Genomic DNA, 25,408 nt, shown 5'->3' on the forward strand with positions numbered 1-25,408 from the left:
GAGACTCATGTAATGGTACAAGATCCCAGTGATGAATGTAACTGTATTTTATACCTAAAATGTGCCAATAAAGTTAATGGGAAAAAAAATAATTAGCCACCTGACGTTGGGCAATATATAAGCATACTGGAGACCACAGTATTTTTTTTACCACAGTATTTTTGATCAATACAATGGAGACAATAATTGTTGTCTCATAGCAGGGTAATTTTGAAGATTAAATAAGAAAAATCATATTATGTACCTAGCACCCAGCAAGTAAACAGTAGCTACTACCGCCACTACTCAATGACACACAGTGTGACAGGGACAGTGTAGAGTGACTGCCTGTGACAGGAAAGGAAGGCTTTTCTTCACAGAAGGAGATCACACAAGCTGGATCTTAAAGAATGGATTTTCCATGTTAGCAAGGGGGAGGAAGGGGAAGATTTTTCATACAGAAGAACTGGAGAGTGTATGAAAAGATCAGAAGAAGGAAATAGTTAAGTTCATTTCAGCTCAAGCTACATGAACTAAGTGATTTTTCTTCTAGGCCCTTTGCTAAAGTGCTGAGAACACAGAGATTAATAATAATAATAATAATAATAATACTTAAGTGTTTTGGATTTACTAATTAAATTTTACCCTATGAAATTGACACTATTACCATCCCCATATGAAGTGTGAGGAAATTGAGCATAGAAAAATTAATAATTTACTCAGTCACATAACTTGAACCTTTAAATTTATACAGTGCTGACATCAGAGTCTGTGCTCTTATCTACTCTGCTGTAAGAGACAGAAATGCCTCTAAGGCAGTGGTGGGGAACCTATGGCATGTATGTTGTTTTCCTTTTGAGAACAAAGATGTTAATATATGAGTTTTTTTTTTTTTAAACTAAAACCTCAGTATTCAGGTTTAACTGCAGTGTTGGGACTTTGTGATAAGTGGGTTTTGGTTTGTAGTTTGAGGCATTCATTTCTAAAAAGTTGGCCATCATTCCTTAGGGCAAGACAGTGGTAAATCCATGTGGTGACTCCTGGGATAGAAACATACGTGTGGGGCTGAGATGCAGAGGGGAGAATGAGATCATATAGAGGACTCCCAGGAGAAGAGGATGACTCTGAAGATAATTGTTTAAAAATGAGTGTGTTATTCTAGGTGGAATGAACAATGTTAGCAAAACAATGTTGAGAATAGAAGCAAGTTGACTGCTTATAATAGATCTGATGTGAGGTGCAAGGACCTGCACTAGGTAGGGCAGGGGCAGATGACACTAAGAATAGTGAATAGATGAATAAAATTATCAGGACTTGGTTGTCTATTTAGATGTAGATGAGAGAAAGTAGGGATCTAAAATGATCCCCAAGTTTCTGGTGAGAGCAGCTGGGTTTGAGGTGATATAAAATCAATTTTTAACACACTGAATTTGAAGCACCTGGGAGATATTTTTGAGTAGCTATCATCCAACAAAATTATCAGAGACTTCATTGCCCCACTTTCAATAATTGTTAGAACAACTAGGAATAAGAGAAGGGTTGAACAACTGCAGAGCACACATTCTTAAGGGCACTTGGAACATTTTCTATAATAGACCATATCAATAAATTTAAAAGAACTGAATAAAACAAAGTATGTTTTCTGTACTGCAAGAAATTAAATTAAAAATCAATAATAAGAAGGAAATTTGTGATTCACAAGAATGTGAAATTAGATAACACATTCCCAATAAGCAATAGGCTGAAAACAAAATCCTAAGGAAAATGAGAAAACATTTTGAGGTAAATGGCAATGAAAACATACATATCTAAATCAAAGAGATGCAGCTGAAGTAGTACCATGAAGGAAATTTATAGCTATCAATGCCTATATTAAAGAAGAAGAAATTTCTCAAGTCAATAAGCTTAGGAAACTAGAAAAATAAGAGCAAACTGAGCCTAAAGCAAGCATAAGGGAGGAAATAATAAAGATTAGAGAAGAAATAAATGAAATAGACAATAGAAAAACAATAGAGAAAACCAATAAGCCAAATGTTAGTTCTTTGAAAAGATATTAAAACAGTGAGAAAATATTTAGCTAGATTGACCAAGACAAACAGGGAGAAGACTCAAGTAAAAAAGAATGTTACATATAAATTTAATGAAGAAATGCAAGACCTGATACTGAAATCTACAAAGCATTGTTGAAAGAAATTTTAAAAGACTTAAATAGATATTAAAAATAATGGAGAAGAGCTGGGTGTGGTAATCCCAGCACGCAGGAGGCTGAGGCAGGAGGATCACTGCAAGTTCAAGGCCAGCCTAGGCTACATAGTGAATTCAGAATCAGCCTGAACTACAAAGCGAGACATTGTCTCAAAAGAAATGAAAACAAACAAACAAAAAAGAAGATGGAGAAAAAGACCAGCAGCAAATTTCAAGTCCCCTTTCTGAGACTTGGAGTGGAGACAACTGGGAAAAAAACAATTGAGGAAAAAGAAGTAGAGTTTCAGGGATCACAAAAGAACTGTCAGGAAAACTAAAATCTGCAGAGAATCTAAAACAACACAGAGAAAAAACCAGGGAATGCTAACCCTGGCTCCTGGAGAGGAGGTCCTGTCTCCACAAACACATGGTAAGCCCAGAGAGTGTTGGCAGCCCCAGGGAGAAACAATGGACCAGCAGCACTAGCTCAAAGAAAAGCCCATGATTATTGTAGGCTGCAAGAACAGAATGGAGTTTTACTCTAAAAGTGACTCTGCATGGCAGACTAGAGTTGGAGAAACAATTCCTTGCAGTGACCCCTGCACTTGGGAGTGATATAATCATAAACCATTTTGGGAAGGGGTTTATTGTTTAACATGTTCACAGTGGGGCTGTAATTCATATGTCTCCCTGCTGGGCAGCTCTGAACCACTGGTGCTACATGTATGACTGTCCCATCAGGTGGCATGGATGGTATAAGTTGCCCGATGGGACAGTCATGCATGTACCACCTGTAGCTCAAGCCAGTGGGAATGTGTTAAGACTAAGCTACTCTGTGAATCAGAAGTCACAGAGCAGGGCCGGGGATTTAGCTCAGTGGTGCCGCCACCTGCCTCAAAAGCGCAAGGTCCTGAGTTCGATCCCCCGTACCAAATAAAAAGAAGTCAAGAGCAACTCCATGTCAGAGTGTTTGGGGTTGCCGCACCACAGTAACCAGGTAGGATGTGGCCACAAGAGACAGTCATGGAGAAAGGGCAGGCTAGTTACAGATTCCCTGAAAAGTTTAAGCAGTGGTGAGCTAAGGTTGTGAAGGACATGGTAGTCTACCCTTGGTAAAGAGAAGCCAGGGTGATTGTATGGTATTCTGAGGTGGCTGGATCTGAAAGTGCTAACATTAAGTCTAGAGGACTGTTTGGGCCCCTTTACTGCCTACTTCCAGCACAGAGCTCAGTGGTCTGTTTGCTTTTTCCATCTGCCAATATGATCAGGAATATGCCCTAGCTTGAACAGTTGCCACATCCTGGAGTGTATGGACAGAGGGCCCTCTGGAGCAAGAGGGACACCTCACATGGCCACAGGCCATAAAGCTAGTCTGAGAGCGATGACTTGGGGTACACAGAAGGGCACACACATTAAAAGCTGCTGGAGTACATACAACAGTAAGCCAGATACCACACCAGTTACTGACCATGCCCAGTGGGAAAGGCAGGGCAGGACTCAGCATTCACACAGATAAAAGTGGATTTGGAAACAACGTAGCCCCTACTGGTGACTCACTATCCCCGACCCATCTCTAGTAGATTGTAATACCACAAGCTCAGGAAAGAAACCGCTCACTGAAACACAGAGAATTTTTTAGCACTCATTTTTCTTTTTGTTTGTTTTTTCGTTTTCCTTTTAAAAATATTTTGAATTTTTTGAGAGACAAGGTCTCACTATGTAGTTCAGGCTGTCCTTGAACCTACTATGTAACCCAGGCTGGCCTCAAACTTGCAAGAAATCCTCCTGCCTCAGCCTCTCAAGTGCTGGGACTGCAGGTGTATGCCACCATGCCTGACTTTTTCCTATCTTTTGCTCTTTTATTTTTTTCTTATTTTTCCTTTATTTTTCTTGTTTGTCTTTTTTCTGTTACTTTGACCTAATTCTGTTACCGTTCTTTTATTCCTTAATTGGGATCCCTTCCACTTTTCTCTTCTCCTTCTCATCTTTCTTTTCTTTCTTTTTCAAATTTTACATCTTTCATTTTTCCACTTTTCCACCCCTTCCATTTTTATTATTAAGCTCTATTAATTTTTAGCTATTTTAGTTGACTCTGCTATTTTTGTTGAATTCTTTTCTATTGTTAATGGTGGTACAGGTGTTGCTTTTAGTAGAAATTTACTGTATGTCAATATTTGGTTTGTTTTTGTGTCTACATTATTATCACAGATCTCTCTCTCTCTCTCTAATTTTTTTTGGTTTTTTGAGATAGGGTCTTGCTGTGCAGTTCAGGCTGACCTTGAACTCACTATTCATCCCAGGCTGGCCTCGAATTTGTGGCAATCCTCCTGCCTCAGCCTCTCAAGTGCTAGGATTACAGGCATGTGCCACCCCACCCAGCCTTTTTGGAGCCAGGGTCTTGCTATGTAGTTTAAACTTGCTCTGAACTCACTATGTAGCCCACGCTGGCCTTGAACTTGCTGCAATCCTCCTCAGCCCCCCAAGTACTAAGATTATAGGTGTGTGTCACCATACTCAGCTCTCTTTTCTATTGTTAGGATGGTAAAATTGCAGCTATTATTGATTCTTATGGTATGTCAATAACTGGTTTGTCTTTGACTCTATTATTATTGGTGATTTCTTTTCTACTAATTGAGACAAAGTTACTGCTTTTTAACTGGTTTTTACCGTATGCCAATTATCTCACTTATCTTTGTATCATCAATATTACTGCAGTTTGTGTTCTCCCCTCTGAGTGATCATGGGGATCAAGGCCCCAGAAAAAGATTGGACCCTCTAATATTACGCTGAATGGTTGAAGAGGGATATACACACCAAATATAACCAAATCCAAGGATGCATCACAGGGAGATAGAATTTAACTAGAGAGAGCTCCACAGTAGTGAGAGTTTCTTTATCCTAACTGATATTCAACCCACAGTGAAAAAACAGTAGAAACAGGAGAAAGCAAGGCAACATTATGCCCCCCAAGACCCTTAACTCCCTAAAAGCTGATGTAATGGACACTGAAATAGAGGAAGCTATAAGCAAAGAACTCAAAAACCAAATGGAAAAAATGCTTGAAGAAATAAAGGAGAAACATATAAGCGAAAAGTTAAGATGTTTAATGAGCTCCAAGAGGATTTAATTAAAGAGATAAAATATTTTATTAATAAAATGTTAAACAAGCTTAACACATTCCTGACAGGGCTGTCTGTAATTCATATCTCATTGCTGGGTGGCTCTGATTTGAATCAGCTGTCCCTTCAGGGGGTTTTTGATTACAAGAAAGGTGTTGATTTAGTAGACCAGATGTCATCATATTACAGTTCCTTAAGGAAAACATTGAAAATGGTTTAAAAATTATAATACAGCTAATTTGTGGTGCAGCTGATGTAAATGTATATTTTATATACACCAGCAAGGGGGTACTTTTAAGATTTCCATCTTAAAACTTAGAGAATTAAATATTGTTAAACTATGAGTCCATGAAGAAATGCCACAGGCATAAATTACTCGAAAAAACACTCTACTAAAGATTATTTAGGATCAGGAAGAAATGTACATAAGCCATATAGAGAATGTTATTAAAATTATCTGTAATGGGGAAAAAATAAGAACCAAGATACATAATGTACAGGTACAAGCACCCAGTGATCAATGTAAACATGTTGTTTACCTAAAATGTACCAATAAAAGAATTTATGCAAAAAAAAAGATCTGAAAAACAGGTGCCACTGAGGCTGCAAAAGAAAGCCAAATGTGTTTTGAGATTTTGCACACTTTGCACAAGTCAGCCAACTTTATGTATAAAATGTTTTAAAGAAATTCACAAATATAAGTAACTTTCTTTTAATTTAATGAAATGAAATTGATTATTGTAATAACTTTTTAATTGGCATGAAATATTAATTAATATTTATATTTGGGCAGTAATTATTCAGATTTAAGCAACTAACTTGATTTGGTCCATTTATAGACTTTTTAAGATCTATTTGTACCACCAGTGATACAAGCTGCCCGATGGGACAGTCATGCATGTACCATTGGTGGTTCAAGTCATCAGGAATATGTTAAAGAATAAGCAAACAATAGACTAATTAAATTAAGCAAGACAATACAAGGCATGAATGACCACTTTGGAAAAGAATTACAAAGTATGAAAAGCAAGCAAACAGTTATATAATATTAAAAATCAATGGAAAGGATGGCTATGACTTGACCAATGTGAGGATGGAGTATCAGAAATACAAGACAAGGTAGATGTAGTAGATCATAAACTCAATGATATCCTAAAAATGACAAGACACCATGAAAACTGGATCCAACAGCTACTAGATGACTAAAAAACCCCTTCAGAATTATAGGGATAAAAGAAAAATTAGATGATAATACAAAAGGTATAAAAATGAATTTGCTGAAACCATAGCAGAAAAATTTCTAAATCTAGGGAAAGAATTCAGTATTCAAGTATAAGAGGCATATAGAACCCCAAATAACCACAACCAGAAAAGAGCCTCTCCATGACACATGACAATCAAAATTCCAGAAATTCAATAAAAAGAGAAAATACTAAAAGTTGTTAGAGAAAAACAGTAACTAACCTATCAGGGCAAGCCAATCAGATCAACTGTGGATTTCTCAGCTCAACCTTAAAGGCCAGGATATCTTTGAGCAAAGGTTTTCAAGCCCTGAAAGAAAGCAATTGCCAATCTAGACTTTTGTATCCTGCAAAATTGGCCTTCAAAATTGACAGAGAAGTAAAGACTTTCTGAGTCAACAAAATTCTAAAGAAATAGATTCCACCATTCCTAGGGCAGAGGAGGTGAGCCAATCCCAGCGCCCAGGAGGAGGCTCCCTGTTGCCATTCCACTGCTCCTAGGGCAGAGGAGGTGAGCCAATCCCAGCACCCAGGAGGAGGCCCCCTGCTGCCATTCCACCATTCCTAGAGCAGAGGAGTTGACCCAATCCCAGTGCCCAGGAGGAGGCTGTCATTCCACCACTCCTAGGGCAGAGGAGGTGAGCCGTGTGGGCACCAGCAGCATCCCCCTCCCCCGTGGAAATGAGAAGACACGTAAACAACCCTCAAAAACAGACTTCCAGATCACCTACAGCAAACTCAAAGGGAAACGAGATGGAACAATCTGATATTCAACCACCTGGACTCCCTGAATTGGCAACAAAAAAGATCTGGAAAAAATGATATCAGAAATAATTTCTCAGATAACAGCAAAGATTGTGCCTATAGTGCAAGACATGATTAATAAATCTAGAGAGGACACAGATTAAAAAAAATAGAGGAGCTGAGGAACATGATGGAATCCCAACATAGGAAACAAATGGAATCCATAAAATAGATGCAAACAGATTTCCAGGAGATTAAACATTCCATTAAAAGTCTACACAGCAGAATGAACCAATGTGAGGACAGAATTTCAGATATAGAAGATAAGATTGCAATTAGTGACCAGGAAAAGAAAAATTGCTTTAAAATTGTAAGGGACCACAAGAAAGCAATCCAGCAGCTGCTAGATGATGCAAAGAAGAATAACATAAGACTGATTGGAGTCAATGAAGAAACAAGAGAGAGTGCAGATGATATAAAAAAACTCTTCACAGAAGTGATGGCAGAAAACTTCCCAAGGAGGGGAAAAGAACTTGACATACAGATAAGTGAAGCATATAGGACTCCAACTAGCCTTGATCAAAAAAAAATCTACACATAGGCATATAATTGTTAGGATTCTAGAAACCCAACAGAAGAACAAAATTCTACAAGCAGTGAGAGAAAAGAAACAAATCACATACAAAGGAAAGCCCATCAGAATCACAGCAGACTTCTCAATGCAAACCCTCAAGGCAAGAAGAGCTTGGAGTGATGTATTTCAAGCCCTAAAAGAAAACAGTCTCCAACCCAGATTGATGTACCCTGCAAAACTATCTTTCAAAATTGATAGAGAAATAAGATACTTTCGTGACAAAGAGCACCTTAGGAACTTCATGAATCCCAAACCACACTCCAAAAAAGTTTAGACAATATCCTAGGAAAAGACAATGAGGATCACAACCCCAGGAAGCCCAGCAGAATGAATCCATTTGGCGTAACAAATTAAACGCAAAGGGGGAGAATCCAACAAAAAGAAAAAGTCATGACAAGGCTTTTAAAACTTTTTTTTTTTTTGGTACCAGGGATTGAACTCGGGTCCTTGATGCTTGCAAGGCAAGTGACGGAACCACTGAGCTAAATCCCCAGCCCTTAAAACTTTTAACTTTATCTCCTTAATGAGTGTATAATTCAATCTTGTTATTGTACTGATTAGTATTTTTCTGATTCTAGTGTTGCACACCTTTCCTTGTGCTGTACTGGCTATTTATCATCTTGTGTCTACTTTTTAATTGAGTTGTTTATTAATGAGCTGTAAGAGTTCTTTATATATTTTGGTCATTGTAAATATGGTCTGTTTAAGGACTACTTTTCATTTTAATGATGTCATTTAAAGCTCTACATTTTGATGGCATCTCATTTATCAGTTTTTTTCTTTTATACATCATGTTTTTTGTATCCTAGGAAGTTCTTGCCTACCATAAATTCATAAACATTTTCCCTTATAATTTCTTCTTAAAGTTTTATAGTTTTAGTCTTTCATATTTAGGTTCATAGATCCTTTCAAGTTATTTTTATGTATGGAAATAAAGGGTTGAGGTTAATTTTTTGTATACAGATACCAGGTGTTCTAGTGACATTTGCTGAAAACACTCTTTTCCTTGGCTCTTGAATTGAGTTTATATTCTATAAAATGCTAATGTTAAATAATCTTTCAAAACTCAGTGGACCATATATGTGTGGTTCTATTTTTAGATTCTCTGTTTTATTCCATTGTTCTATATGTCTTTCCTTACACTAACAGTGCCTTGATTACTGTAGCTTTGGAGGAGGTCTTAAAATTAGGTACTAAACGTCTTCCAACACTGTTTTTTTTTGTTTTTCTTTTTACTTTTCTAGGTCCTTTGTACTCCTACTTAACTTTTAAATTTCAACACCCAATTCTTCATTTATAGCAAGTATACATAGACCTGAATTTTTATACATATCTTGTGTTTTCTAATCCTGCTGAATTCAAATACAGGTTCTAAGGGCTCCTAGAAATTTCTTAGTATTTTGTCTGTAGATGGTTATTTAATCTACATATAAAGATTTTGCATCTACCTTGCCAATCCTATCCTAATTGTGTCATTTTATCGCCAGACTATTTTGGTTCAGGCCTATGTTTCAAAGTTTAATGGACAGATGAAGACCAGGCATATCTGTCCTTGTTCCCCACATTAGGTAGAAAGCATTTTATCTTCTCCATTCATATAAGGCATTTTTGCTGGAAGTATGCAGTACATGTCTTTAATCTGTTGAGAAGGTTCTGTTCTACTTCTAGTCTCCTGATAGCTTTTACCAGGAACAGCTGTAGAATTTTGTCCAATGATTTTTTTCCAATTAGTGACAGGATCATATGGCTTTTTCCTTTCCTCTGTTAAAATGATGACTTCTGGGGGTTGATCTTCCAATGCTGAACCAATACTGCCATTCCTATAATCAAACCACTTTCTACATACTGCCAGATCTGACTTCTAAGAGTTTGTTTTGTTAAGCAAATTTCTATGTTCATACTTGTTTCTTCTATTATCTTTATCCAGTTTTAGGATTAGCACAATGTTGATTTCCCAAAATGAGAAGAGAAGTGTTCCCTTTTTTTTCTGCTTTAAATGTTTGATATAATTTATTGGTTAAAATGTATACGAGCCTGTTGTTGTCATATAGGTAGGTTTTCAAGCTAGGAATATACTCTCTTTAATAGGTGCTATTCAAATTTTATATTTCCTCCAGAGTTAGTTTCATTAATTTGTCTTCCAAGTTACTTCTTAGAAGTTGTCAAATTTTTTCAAAAAAGATTTTTGTAACATGCTCTCTATCTCCTTTCAAATTCTGTAAAATCTGTGGTAATGTATCCTAGATCTTGATATTGTAATTTAAAAAATGTATAATTGATATTGTGTAATAGGAAGTAAAGGTCTAAAGGAGCAGGGGAAGTGGGAGGGGTAGGGGAAAGGAAAGAAAGGAAAAGGAAAAAAATGGAAGCAAAGTCTTTGCAAATAGGGAAAGGTGGAGGGGGTGAAGGGAGGGCAGGGGAAGGGGAAAAAAATAAGAACCAAGATACTTATGTAATGGTACAAGATCCCAATGATGAATGTAACTGTATTTTATACCTAAAATGTACCAATAAACTTAATGGGAAAAAATTCTAAAGAAATACATGACCACTAAACCAGCACTGCAGAAAATACTTGGAATCCCAGTCAGACATGCAAGGCCACTAGCACTAAAGAGCCTAAAGGAAAGTATCCATTTAACTGGGAGAGTAGTTAAAAGAAAGAAAAAAAATAAAGGAATCAGCACTGGAAAGGTAATGGAATGACAAAATTCGATAAACACCTTACAACAATGACTTTCAATGTCAATGGTCTCACCTCCCCAATCAAAAGACAGAGACTGGCAGATTGGATTAATAAAATGAAGTGCAACTATGTATTGCCTGCAGGAGACATACCTCATCCGAAAGGAAGTACATATACTGAAAGTGAAAGGATAGAAAATGATACCCCTCCAACTGGAGCCCCAAAACAAGCAGGAGTAATTGTCTTATTTTCAGACACAGCAAACTTCAAGCCAAAACTGACCAGGAGAGACAAAGATGGTCACTACATAGTAGTAAAGGGGACAGTTGAACAGGAAGTGATAACAATTGGAAGTATCTATGTACCTGATGTTGGCATACCCAACTTTATAAAATTACACCTACTGAATTTAAAAGGACAGATAGACACCCATATAATTATGGTGGGGAACTTCAATAGTTATTCTCACACTTAGGTCAACCAGACAGAAAATCAACAAAGAAACTTCAGAGTTAAACCACACCATTGAATAAATGGACTTAATCGATATCTACTTTTCATCCAACAACAAAATATACATTATTTTCAATAACATATGGAACTTTTTCCAAAATAGGCAATGTCTTAGGCCATAATAGCATGTTGTATTAAGTAAGTACAAATGAATTGAAATAATTCCATGCATACTATTGTCCCATAATGGAATAAAGATAGAAATCAAGAGCAAAAGAAGCCATAGAAAATATGCCAACACGTGGAGATTAAATAATACATTATTGAATAATCAGTGGATCACAGAACAAATCAGAGAAGAAATAAAAAACTTTCAAGAATCAAATTACAATGAAAGCACAACTTACCAAAACCTATGGGACACAATGAAAGCAGTTGTAAGAGGGAATGAATGCTAACCATGTGCTATACCACTGAGCTACACCTCCATCCAATTATCTCTTTCAAGTGCCTTAGGTAAAGGTTATAAATTTCATTTTATATAGGAGAAAACTGCAGCTTTAGGAAGCCATATAACTTTCCCAATTTTTCTTGATGATTAATGGAGAAGCCAGGAATCAAAGTTGGATCTTTTTCCATTGGAATGTGGGGTAGAAGAAAGTCCAAGATAGAAGGGGAAAAGTGCTAATTGATTGAAAGTGCTCATTGAAATTAGGGATGAAGATTGCTTTTTTTTTTTTGGTACCAGGGATCAAACTGGGGACCTTGTGCTTGCGAAGCAGGCGCCAGAACCACTGAGCTAAACCCCTGGCCCTATGGATGAAGATTGAGACTAGATGTAGGTCATAGAAATTAGATAGCAAAGAGGTAGATGGAAGAGAGAGAAAACAATTTCACAGCTTTGCAGTCTTGGTGGTAGAGCAATGTTTATAGACTCTTTTCAGTGCTATGGTGTATATGGAATATTCAGGTAAAAGGTGAGGCCATGAATACATTACAAATGTGGCAGGAGGAACCCAACTGGAACAATAGGGATCTATGTGGTCAGAACATTAGGTGGGTTTTCCGTGATGATGTTGAAGTACCTCAGGATAATGGCAGAGAATGCGGTGAGAAGGAAAATAGGGCCAAGTGGTAAAATTTCTGAGGAATATGGATATTAGTACATGGCCACATATCTCTGATGACTTCAACTTCAAAGGAGAATTGAGGAATCACAATGTTGGAACAATAGCCTAGATATGGCAGTGAGGAGCTGTGAGGTGATGTTGTATATTTACTGATGCAGAAGAGAAAAAAGTTCATTTGAGTAATTAAGGGGATGTGGTTTTGTGAAGAGATTACCAAGGTGATTTGGAAGGGGCCTCAGAAATGATACAATTCATTATATTAATGTGGAAACAGATGCAGAGGCAGAATGATTTGCTTAAGCTCATACAATAAACTCCTGGCAGTGGAGGGTGTGGGTGGGATGGTACAGGCTAGCAGTGGTGGTGAACCTATGGCACATATGTTATTGTTTTTCTTTTAAGACAAAAGATGTTAGTGTGTGAGTTTTTTTTTATAAACCTAGACCTCAATATTTAGGTCTAATTCTGGTGTTGGCACTTTGCAATAAATGAGTTTTGGGTACTCATCTCTGAAAGGTTCACCATCACTGGGATATTGGTTAGGAAATGGGCCTTTGAATCAGATGGAGAAGGTTTGAATACCAGCTTCATTATTTACTAACTGTGGGATGTGGGGTACTACCTAATATCTCAGGTTTCTCATCTATAGAGTAGGACACATGATACCTATTGTAAAGGAGTATTTTTTTTTTTTTTTTGGTACTGGGGATCAAACTCAGGACCTTGCACTTGCGATTCAGGCGGTGGTACCACTGAGCTAAATCCCCGGCTGTAAAGGAGTATTTTAAGGATTTAATGTTATTGGTGTATATGAAATGCTTCCTTTGTATATTGTGGCTGGAAAAGTACCTTTGAGATGAATTGTGAACAGCCTTAAATACTGAGTGAGAAATCTGTATTTTATTCTAACGGTTCCACTGATCAAACAACCAACGAGGACCCCCACTCCCTTTTTAAAATACAGACTAAAGAGACTATATCTGGAGATTCTGACACAGGTAGCTGCTAACTACTAATTCTGAAATTGAATCAAAGGGACTCTGAGTCTGAGTCTAGTGTTTTCTGGTCATTCCACACTTACCTGACATTCTTTTTATTTGGAGGGCATTATTAACACAGTCTATCTTCACTGCATCTTTTTTTCAATATCAGTCCCTCAGGATTCACACACCCTTGTAGGTAAGATGTTGGGCCTCAGCAGCAGCTGAAAAAAATGAAACCAAACCATACAAAACAAAACAACAAAACGCTGACAGTAGCAGAAGCGAGTTTACTACTATACATGTCTGGCCTATACATTAATCAGTTTCCTGTGATGGTTGAAAAGCTTTTGGCTGAGTAAGATGCTAAAATAAATGCCTAATGGGATCTCTGTCATATATTTCAAGAGGTCTTTAGAAATATGAAAGGGTTCATCCTCTCCCTACCTCTTCTACGTCCGCCTGAAATTGTTTAAGCATGAGTAATGGAATAACATGAGGACAGCCAGGGATTACCTAGAAACAGACAGGTTTAGCAACTTGCTCTGTTCTTGCAAACCAGGACTTGTAACCTATTCTCCTCAGTACTGGTTTATTTGTGAAATATATATTTATTTAATAACAATTATTTTATTAAAAAAGCAATACATGTACTAGGAAAATAACTCCAAAAGTGAAAATGATACATAATTAAAAATCACCTTTTTCTGGCCGGGGATTTAGCTCAGTGGTTCCAACACATGCCTCGCAAATGGAAGGACCCAAGTTTGATCCCCGGTACCAAAAAAGAAAAAAAAATCACCTTCTTCCTATTCAGTCCCTTTTCTTCCAATCTTTCTTTGGATGCTACTACTTTTAAAAGTTTTTGGAGTATCCTTTTAGAAATATTATATCAATGTACTATTTTATGAATGTATAAACAAGTACTGACAAGTTTCTATGTGCCCTGGTTTCTTTTCAATTAATAAGTGAACAGTCCAAATTCAGTTGCTTTACTTAAAATTATCAGATTCAGTTTTGGTAAAAATTACCATACTCTTAAATTCTCAGTCAGGATTATAAAAATATGAAGTCAAATAGTTATGCTGTTATTAGATTTTTTTTTTTTGTACCGGGGATCAAACTTGGGACCTTGCACTTGCAAGGCAGGTGGTGGAACCACTGAGCTAAATCCCCAGCTCAGACTTTTTGATGATAGCCATTCTTTCTGGAGTAAGATGGTATCTTAGTGTTTTAGTTTGCATTTCTCTAATGACCAGCAATGTTGAACATTTTTTCATGTGTTTATTAGTCATGTGTACTTCTTCTGAGAAGTGTCTATTCATTTTGGTTGCTCATTTTTGATTGGGTCTTTTATTTTATTTATTATTATTTTGATTTTTTGAGACAGGTCTCACTATGTAGCTCAGGATGGTCTTGAACTCACTATGTAGCCCAGGGTGGCCTTGAACTCATGGGGATACTACTGCCTCAGCCTCCCGAATACTGGAATTACAGGCATGAGCCACTATGCCTGGCTTGGTCTTTTATTTTAGAGTGTTTAATATTTTTAGTTCTTCATATATTCTAGATGGTAGTCCTCTGTCTGAGAAATAGCTGGCAAAATTTTTTTCTCATTCTGTAGATTCTCTCTTCACTTTCTTACTGTTCCTTTTGCTATGTAGAAGCTTTTTAATTTGATATGATCCGATTTGCTGATTCTCAGTATTATTTTTTGTACTTCTAGGTTCTGCTCAGAAAGTCCTTGCTGCTGGGCATGGTGGTGCATTCCTGTAATCCCAGTATTCAGGAGGCAGAGGCAGGAGGATTGCTGCAAGTTTGAGGTCAGCCTAGACTACATATTGAGTTCAAGGGCAGCCTGAACTACATAGTAAGACTCTGTCTCAAAAAACAACAACAAAAAAACAAAGAAACAAACAAAAAACCAGAGAGTCCTTGTCTGCAGCTATGTCTTCAAGAGTTTTACCTATTTTATCTTCCAACAAGTTGTTTCTGTATTGATATTTACATCTTTCATCAATTTTGATTTTGTTTTAGAACATGGTAAGATATATGGGTCTAGACTCAATCTTCTGCATGTGAATATACAATTTTCCCAGCACCATTTATCAAAGAGGCTATCTTTCCTCCAGTGTATGTTTTTGGCCCCTTTGTCAAAGATTAAATCTTTTTTTCTTTCTTTAAGGCAATACTACTCTCCTAGTAGTAGTATTTCTGGTTCCAGCCCCTGAAATAATGCTCACCCTGCTATCCAGTAAATCCTTCCAATTCCTTCTTTATAATGTTTCTTTTCCTATTGGTTTTCCCTATTGGTTCATTTTTTCTTATTCTCATTGCTACTTCTCTGACTTAGGCCTCAACATTTCTTTTTAAAAATATTAATTATTTTATTTATTATATCACTGTCCTACTTTTCTTTTTTTAATTAAATTCTTTTATTGGTACATTGTAGGTAAACAGCACAATTACATTTCTCATTGGGAATTGTACCTTTACATAATGCATTTTGGTTCTTATTTTTTCCCCATTCCTAGCCTTCCCTTCACCCCCTCCACCCTTCCCTAATTACAAAGACTTTATTTCCATTTTTTCCATTTCTCAGCATTTTTCCTTTCCCTTCTTTCCTTTCCCCTGCCCCTCCCACTACCCCTACCCCTTTGGACCTTTTCTTCCTATTTTGCATTATCGATTATTCATTCTAATTATTGGTACATTTTAAGTATACAATATAATGACATTCATCATTGGAAATTTACACCTTTACATAGTCTCTCTTGGTTCTTATTTTTCACCCTTGCCCAGCCCTCCCTTCAACCCCTCCATCCCTCCCTATTTACAAAGATTTTGTTTCCATTTTTCCATTTTCTCATATTAATTCCATTACCTTCTTTCCTTTCCCCTAGCCCTCCCACGTCCTTCCCCTTTGCCCCTTTTCTTCCTATTTCACATTACCTATTATACATTTTAGTCCTTATTTACACTTTCGGTTTCTCACACCAGAGAAACTATTCGGTATTTATACATGTGTGTCCTATTTATTTCACTTTAGAGTATTGCTTCAATGTGCATCCACTTAGTTATAAATGTCTCTAATTTCTCATTTTTTATGTCTGAGTAGTACTCCATTTAAAAAAACCCCCACATTTTCTTTATCCAATCTCCAGTTGATGGGCATTTGGGCTGTTTCCAAGTTTTAGCTATCACAAACTGTGCTGCTATGAACATGGGCGCACATATATCACTGTGGTATGATTCTTTTAATTCTTTGGAGAACGTCCCCAGCAGTGGAATAGCAGGGTCAAATGGGACTTCCAGTCCTAGTTCTTTGAGGTATCTCCATACTGATTTCCACAGTGGTTGCACCAGTCTACACTCCCACCAGCAGTGGAGCAGGGTTCCTCTTTCCCCACAGCCCCGTCAGCATTTGTTATTGGTTGATTTCATGATAGCAGCCATTCTTTCTGGAGTGAAGTGGAATCTCAGCGTTGTTTTCATTTGCATCTCTCGAATGACCAGTGATGTTGAACATTTTTTCACGTATTTATTTACTATTTCTACTTCTTTGTGTGAGAAATGTCTGTTCATTTCAGATGCCCATTTTTGGATTGGGTCTTTAAATTTGGGGGCCTCAACATTTCTTATGATGTGTCTCCCTATCTCCAAATTGTCTTTCTCTGAACATCTTATACTTACTGTTGATCAAATTTCTTAATGCTGAGGTTCTAATTATGTCACTCCTCTTGTAAAATACTTTCAGTGACTTCCCATTCATTGTGTTAGCACTGATCAATAAATCTGATTTTTAAAGCTACATTTCAGAGAATTTATGAAATGCAGATGCCAGGATCAGAAACTCCAGATGAAAGACTCTTAGTCTATATTAAAAAAATAAAGTTTTGGGGCCAGTAATTTAGCTCAGTGGTTTCGCCACTTGATGTGCAAGCGCAAAGACCCGAGTTCGATCTCTGGTACCAAAAATCAATCAATCAATCAATCAATCAATCAATCAATCAATCAAGTTTCCAGGTGTTTCTAATGGAGTTGTCTATTGGATTGGTGGAACCATCAGAATAAAGTACAAGGTTTTCTGCCCAGTATTTAAAACTCTTCACAATTTCTCTCTTAAAAATGCCTTTCCAATCCCAATTTCTTACTACTACTTCTTTACACCGTAATGCAAATTAAATTCTTGCTGCCTGTCTGGGTGCTCCTCACACCTTCCAGTCACACCGTTTAACTTTCCAAGCTTTGTCCCTATGAAGCTTTCACGACCAGAAGCGATTCCTGAAGGTGAATCTCTGAAGCAATGTTAAGCAACGTTCTGCCTTGTATCATAGCTTTAGATTTTCCAGCTGTGTCTTGGTCCCCGCCCCCCCCCCCCCTTTTTTGTGAGAGCTCTGTCAGCAGATGTCTAGTGCCCCCCCCCCCGCCCCGACAGCTGTTTGCACTTTGTTTAACACAAAGGTGTTAAACAAGAATTTGTAAGGCTAGTGCCATTGTCTGGGTTAATCATCACTATGTACACAATGCTGTTAACTGTTCCTAGCTTACATGGGCTGTGAACACGTATTTACGGTATCAATGATTTAATGAACCGACCCAGCCTAGTAACGCCCAGAGGACTGCAGATCCCAGCCGGCATCGCGCGAACTACATGGACGTGATGACGCAAGGGGGCAGGGCGAGCCTGAGGGAGGGGTCGAACTGTGGGTTGCTGGAGGCTAGGGCGGCTGTGGATCCTTGGGTGAGAGGGAGTGTGAGGAGCGAAAGGTGAGGCTAGCTGACGGAGGGGACGCGGTGTCCGGCTCCCCCAGTCTATGGAGCGGGGTAAGATGGCGGAGGCGGAGAGCCTGGAATCGGCGGCGGAGCATGAGCGGATCCTGCGAGAGATCGAGAGCACTGACACGGCCTGCATCGGGCCCACGCTCAGGTACCCTGGGTACCGGGGCCATCGACGGGCGGGCATGGGCGGGACGGGGAGGCTTCCTGGGATCTGTGTGTTGGCCGGCAGCCCGCAGGGCCAGCGTTGGCGCCGCCCTCTGGAGAGACCGGCTGGGACCTGCGTCCTGGGCTAGGCGGGTCTTTGCTCAGCCCCTATGGGGGAGTCCCTTCCTGACCATCCGCGCCCCACAGACTTACTGGGAAGCTCCGTCTGCCTCCCCGGGAGGGACAGCCTTCATTTTCCCTCCGAGAGCAGCCCAGCGCCAGGGAACGAGGGACCGCCGACAGATGGTGGCAGATCGTCCCCCTGGGGGACATAACCCTTCTCCCAGCGACTCAACCCCTGTCCTGCCCTAGCCGAAAGTCCTCTTTAGACCGAACAGAATTTCACTACGCGGTCTGTTGTGCGAAATTTAATGCTTGCCTGAAAAAAATCACAACTACTTCTCAGAAAAAAACCGAGTCCCTGAAAATCCTAGGCCCTGGAAGGAAGCAAGTTTCCTTCAGTCAGCGCCCTGGTGCTCCTTGAACCCTGTTAGAAGGACGGTCCCTTACCCAGCTTTAGCCTCTTTGGTATTCGCATCACTGAGGAAAATTTAACCCGTCCACGCCCTCCTACCCCCATTTACCATTACTTTGCACTCTTTTATTTGGAAATGTCCAAATAAACTCTGATCTTCTTTAGCTTATTTAACAAAACTCAGGTAGCACTTGTTATATGTAGCGTAAAACATTGTGTTAAATGTACAAATATAATTTATATAAACTATAAGACAATCCTGTTAGGTAATGTTATTACTCACATTTTACAGTTAAGGCACAGAGAGGTTGGTTGACTTGCCCAAGGTCACAGAGAAAGTGAAGTGGGTCTGGACCCGGGCATCTCCTCCCACCTCCCACCCCTGTTCTAGGGATGGAATCCAAGGCTTTGCAGTATGCTAGGGAATGATTGTTCTACTGTTGCGCTACACCCACAGCCTACAGATGTTTAAATACTCTGCCTTAGTTGGGGATTGCCATCTACTGTACTTCTTGTTTATAATCACACACCAAGCCCAATTTTGAACTACTTTCCCCTCAGTTTACCAGTGCCCCAGAACTAATTCATCTTCCTCTTATCCTGTGGTGCGTTCTGATCTCCATGCAACCAGTCCATAGATAATAACTTTACCCTCTTTGTACAGTCTTGGGTCATTGTCCTCCTTTCAGAAAAGAGTTACTACTCATTAACCTCCCCAGCCCCCTGTGGGAGAGGTACATCATGAAAGTGCTTGAAGGAAGAGAGCAAGAGTAGGCTGGAGACTCTACTGCACATCTTCATCTGCACAACTTCCTTCTCCCCAGGACATTGTTAGCACACTTGTCTCAGTGCCATCCTTGGAGTAGTAGTTTGCCTTTTGTCTCTTTAAAGGTACTTTTAGCTCCCTGTTGGGGACCAGTTCTGTTATACAATTCTCACCCCCACCCTTAGCATTATGATTATGATCATCATGCTCTTCATTTCCCGTTTTCTTAAGCTGTCAGTGGTCAGCTATCCTCATATCATTGTCTTTACTTTTATAAAGAGCTGGGGCTCCTTAGTAATATTCTCCTAAGTGCATCATCAGTGGTTATAAATATATGATTTTCCTAAAAAATATGTTACTAGAGTTTCGGTATTAAGAAATTTGACTGTTGAACTGCATTGGCAGCCTAAGAGGTCCGACTGGAGCCTGGTGTAAGGATTCCTTATCAGGGCACCATCAGTGTCATCTTGAGTGCCTTGTGGTTTTCAGGTGGTATCATTCCTGTTTTGTATGATAAATGACTTTAATTTAGTGTTATAAATTTAGTTTGTTGTGATTATATTAACCCTCAACTAAATAGCAATGTATGCTGTATTTATATCAACTAAATTTTTTTTTTTTTTGGTACTGGGGATTGAACTCAAGACCTTGTGCTTGCGAGGCAGGTGGCAGCACCACTGAACTAAATCCTCGGCCCTAAATTTTTTTTTTGAGACAGGGTCTTGCTATGTATTTCAGGCTGGCCTTGAACTCACTATGCCGCCTAGGCTGGCCTCAAACTCGCAGCAGTCCTCCTGCCTCAGCCTCCCAAATGCTGAGATTACAAGTCAACTAAATTTTGACCTACAATTTCCTAGTATCTTAAAACACCCAGGTCTTTTCACCGAGTTACATCCCCAACCCTTTTTAAACATATTTTATTTTGAGACAGGGTCTCACTAAATTGCATAGGCAGGCCTTGAACTTGTGATCCTCCTGCTTCAGCCACCCAGAGTGCTGAGATTATAGGCATATACAACCATGCCTGGCTCTATTATCTTGACTTTAAGATATGTGTATTATGATTCAAATATGATTCATTGCTATCCCTGGGCTCTTTTTCCATTAGAAAGAGAATTTTGTGGAGGTAGATAGATTAAGGGTCTTTTCCCCTAAGGGGACTCTGTAAAAAATAAAAACAAAATGTTTGAGAGTCACTACTACTGCTAAAAGCAACCAGTTTTAGTTGCTTTTTCTGAGCCCCTATATCTTTAAGAGAGGATTTTCATTTTTGGTTTCACCTTTTCTTTGGAAGATAACCCTAGATCTTTCTCTCAAAGTTTAATTACTTGAACATCCCAAATAAAAATAAGTACCCACTGTCTTTGTCTTTAGTCTAGCTTTTCTCTACCTGAGATGATGTCACTTTTTTTCTTACCTCATTCAGAAGCAGCAGCATGATGTTTCAGATTCCAAGTCTTACCTTGAATGTATCTGCATTATTTCCTGTTTTTTTTTATCACAGTCATTAAATAGGTTTAAGGTAATACTGCTCTCTTCCTTGATCACCCTCAACTGTAAACCTTAAATTTTTGTACCACTCTTCATAGAATGACCTTCCTATTTCTTTCGTCTTCTGAGGTAGTTTTTTTTTTTCCATTTCTTTGCAGTACTGGGGATTGAACCCAGTACCACTGAACTACATTCTCAGCCACCCCCTCCCTCAAACAACATTCCTTTTTAAATTTTAAAAAAAATTTAAACTATAACCATAACTTGCCCAGATGAGACTTAAACTTGGTGATCCTATTGCCTCAGCCTCCCAAGTGGCTGGGATTACAGGCTTGAACCACTGCACTCAACTCCATGGTAGCGTTTTTAAGGTACCAGATTTTTAGTTATTCCTGAGATAGAAGAGGTACTAGAGAACAGAAAACATCAGTGAATTGGTAGCAGATATGAGATTTATATATTCATCTCTAAAATTCCAGCTCTTCAAGAAAATCCATTTAGATATGTTTCCTAACCATAGTCTTTTCTTTGCCAATTATTTGTGTATCGCCATTTATTTTCTTGCTGTGATACCAAATTATTCATCCCGTCTTTACCTTTTTGAGAAATTATAGTGGCTTGACTTTTTCATTAAATAACTATACTTATTTTAGTCTTGAACCATACATGCAATGTTAGTAGATTTCCATATGTGATAAGTAATTCTGAACGGTACAAGCATATCTGTACATACAGAGGCTGTCTAGCAAATTCTTTTGGAAAAGCAGCCATTTCTTTTTCCTGTCTTTATCTTTAAAATTATTTGGTAGCTGCAAGCCTAATTTTGAAAAAGAGTCCCATAGACATTAGGGTCTGTCCTGTTTTTTAAAATATTATTGGTTCCCACTTTGTAATACAAATACTAAAATTTTGATCACAAATCACTCATGAACAGTAGCACCATGGAATTTAGATTGTTTCCATTTTGTGGCTGTTGTGAACAGTGCTGCTGTTTGTCACCTTTAGTTGTACTAGTTTTTTTTTTTTTTTTTTGGTACTGTGGATTGAACTCAGGACCTTGTGCTTGCAAGGCAGGCGTGGTGCCACTGGGCTAAATCCCCGGCCTAGTTGTACTAGCTTTTTTTTTTTGGTATCGGGGATCAAACTCAGGTCCTTGCGCTTGCGCAGCAGGCGGCGAAACCACTGAGCTAAATCCCCGGCCCTGTACTAGTTTTTGTACACGTTTTGTATTTTCATTTTTCTCAGTGGTATGCTTAGGAGTGGGATATCTAAGTCACGTGGTAACTGACATTTGAAGAACTGCCAGACTTTTCCAGAGTCTGCACCTTTTTTCCCCAAAGTAGCCCATGTAACTTTATTTGTATTTCTCTCTGATGTTTTTACACTTAATGGGTCAAAGTATCAGCCAATGTGGGTCCCTAATTGAGAAGCTGGGAACTGAGCATATAATATGTTCAAAATTGTGCTCTGTATAGTTTAAACTGTTTCCTAAGGTATTATCCAACTTTAGAAAACTCCAAACACACAAGAGAACTGGCGATTAATTCCCAGTGGCTGCTTGTCCGGGCTTTACTGACTGGATTGGGGCTTTGGGCTGGAGACAGTCTTGCTGTACTGAACCCATTTCCCCCTCGCTCTAAAGGTGAGCACTGCCCAAGAGGAGTGGCCCAAGATTCTGATCCAAAGCAGATCAGGACGCAGGCGGGGGTGGGGTGGGCGGAATCCTTGTCAACACTTATTATTTCTTTTTAAATTTTAGCTATCTTAGTGGATATGAAGTTTCATCTCGTTGTAGTTTTGATTTTTTTTTCCTCATAGCTATTTTCATGTGGTTATTGGTCATCATCTATCGTCTTTGGAAAAGAGTCTATTTAGACCCTTAATTTTTAAATTAGGTTGTCTTTTTTTTTGTGAAGTTGAAGGAGTTCTTTGCATATCAGTGTCTTCTCAGATAATATGATGTGCAGATAATTTATCTCTTTCTGTGAATTCTCTTTTCACTTTCTTGATGTCTTTTTTTTTTTTTTTTTTTTTTTTTTTTTTTTTTGTGGTGCTGGGGATTGAACTAGGGACCTTGGGCTTGAGAGGGAGGCGGCGGCACCACTGAGCTAAATCCCCAGCCCAACGTCTTATTTTCTTAACTTTTGCTGCACAGTTTTTAATGTTTATGACATCCAATTTATCTATTTTTTGTGCTTTTGGTTTTTGATGTCATAGGAAGTTTTTGCTTAACCTAGTATCTTGAAGAATTACTCAAATTTTTTCTAAATGTCTTACAATTTTGTCTCTTACTTTTAGATCTATGATCTATTTCAAGTTAATTTTTTTTGTATGACATAGGGAAGGATGTCCAGTTTTATTCTTTGGCATATGGATATCCAGTTGTTTCAGTACCAATTGTGAATGCCATCTTTTTAAGTCCAGATCCCGGCTTGATTTATTTTGATTTTCCTACCATAAAATCTGTATTCTGTATTGGTTGCAGCTATGTTATACAGGATCCTGTCATTGAGTTAATTTGACTTTACTATTCAGCCAGACTCCTTATTTAGCATTCTCACCCAAGGAGAAGTTAGCTCTAAGGTTTTTGCTGAAGGTGTCCTCTTTTTTAGCTTAGTTGCTATCTCTGATTTCTGAGATTCCTGTATTGTAAGAATGATGTGATTGCTGTATTTCATTGAGGTAGAGAATTTTATGGACAGATTATTGTCTTGTCTTAAGAAATTGTTTTGTGCAATTCTGCACAGGCTTAAGATTATAACAGTTAATAATATATTAATGATAATATCTTATCTATTTAATATTTTCACTGTTAAAAATTATGTCAACATTATAAGAAATTTGGAAACTAGATTAAAAATTATAATTCTATAACAAACTGCTGTTGTCTTGTGCACATCCCTTTTTCTTATGTATTTTGTGGTAACAGAGTGATGCTCTCTGTATGTAATTTTCTTTCATATTTTAAAAAATTGTTTGTAAAGCTGATCTTACTGGGAACAAATAGCCAGGATATTTTCAAAAACTTAAATTTAATGTCATTTGGTGACTAAATATGAGGATGTGGCTCTCTCATCTATCACCTTTGTGCCTTTAAGAATCTCATGACAGGGCCGGGGATTTAGCTCAGTATTTCCGCCGCCTGTGAGTGCAAGTCCTGAGTTCGATCCCTGGTACAAGAAAAAAAAAAAAAAAGAATCTTATGACTTTTTTCTACTTTCTGTCTCTGCCCCTGGTCTCCCCCTGCCCCCTCCACCCCCATTAACTGGGTTGCACAGAAATCAGTTAATCATGCTTCTTGGTTCCTGTCCTTTTCTTATCTATAAAATGGATGCTGCCTATATTGTAGGAACAGTATTAAAAGAAAAAAGAGAGAGGCTTTGTCTCTCTTTTAAAGGTATCTTTTAAGACTATTCAGAGAAGAGGAAGGGAAGGAGGGAGAAAGGGAGAGAGAGGGAAAGAGATGGAGAGAGAGAGGGAGAAGGAGGGAGAGATGGAGAGAGCAAGAGGAGGAGAGAGGGAAAGCAAAAGCATCAAAGCAAAAGTCACTCAGTGTGAGCTATCTACCCTGAACCTAGTATTTTATGCCACATTTTGACTATTTTTGGGGGGATTAATTTTGTTTTAACTTTGTTTTTTTGAATTAATCTCCTTTCACTCATATTCTCGTTAATTGATGATTGTTCTTTCTCTTTGTCTCTGTGTTTTCCCTTGCCTTGTTTTAGAAAGAAATTAAATGGTTTATAAAAATCTACATGATTTAAAAAATATATATACATACTAGATGCATTAAAGGTGATGAAGAAAGGGACAAAAGAAAATTAGAGTTGGAGAATATGAAGTCAAGAGTAAGAGCAGTTAGGAGATTCATTCATATTTGGCTTTAGCTTTTCTTCCAGCAGGTTGTGCAAAAAAGAAACAGTTATTGTTTGAGTTATGATGTTATAAACTTAAAGAGTGGTTACTTGGGTAAAACACTAGTTATTCTTGGTTTTGAATTTAAGACCAGAGAATTGTTTTTCCCATGTATCCTGACAAGGAAGGTACTATGTGACTTTCTTTCCATACAATTCGAAGCTAGTATGTGATGGAGCTGTTGGTGTGCTTTAGTGAAAGCATTAATATACCTAATTAAAATTAGTAAAAGCGATTCTGCAGAAAGCCAAAATAAAAAGTGGCCCAAGAATATGGTTCTCTGTGGCTCTTAGCTTAATCAATGTGTAGATTTTATAATATCTTCAGTGGAAGTTGGAAGTGTTTTACCCTTTGCCCCCGTGTTGGGATCATTGACCACTTTGAGACTCTTATGAAAGCAATAGATCATTTCCTTAGTGAAATGCATGTATATCTAGTCTCCATGATTTATAATGTGGAAGGATGTATGCACTGTATCTGAATTAGTTAATTCTTTTTGGTACCAGGGATCGAACTTGGGTCCTTCCTCTTGCGCAGCAGATGACGAAACCACTGAGCTAAATCCCTGGCCCAGTTAATTCTTCATAAGTACAAGTTTTAGTAGTTAAACTTTTTGCTAATTATG

At 38.2% G+C, this 25,408-nt stretch overlaps 1 protein-coding gene across 9 annotated transcripts in view; it reads left to right on the top strand.

Annotated features, from left to right (window-relative positions):
* The window catches only part of Exoc6b (exocyst complex component 6B), a 721,832-nt gene that overhangs the window by 66,623 nt on the left and 629,801 nt on the right, over positions 1–25,408 (top strand). For 7 of the 9 annotated variants that reach the window (XR_015452923.1, XM_004849871.3, XM_087215911.1 and 4 more), the window contains exon 1: positions 17,825–18,080. The exons of 1 other annotated variant lie outside the window; for it this stretch is intronic. Coding sequence is in view for 7 of the 8 variants with exons in the window: in XM_004849871.3 (XP_004849928.1) it covers positions 17,968–18,080 (113 nt within the window). In the remaining variant the exon portion in view is untranslated. Of the gene's footprint in view, positions 1–17,820; positions 18,081–25,408 lie in introns of those variants that run through there. One more of the 9 variants, XM_087215910.1, reaches the window with a different exon arrangement.

The sequence above is a fragment of the Heterocephalus glaber genome, unplaced genomic scaffold, assembly GCF_053883595.1.
Source record: "Heterocephalus glaber isolate CG9 unplaced genomic scaffold, H.glaber_assembly_v1.0 deba00001456, whole genome shotgun sequence".
Classification (NCBI taxonomy): Eukaryota; Metazoa; Chordata; class Mammalia; order Rodentia; family Bathyergidae; genus Heterocephalus; species Heterocephalus glaber.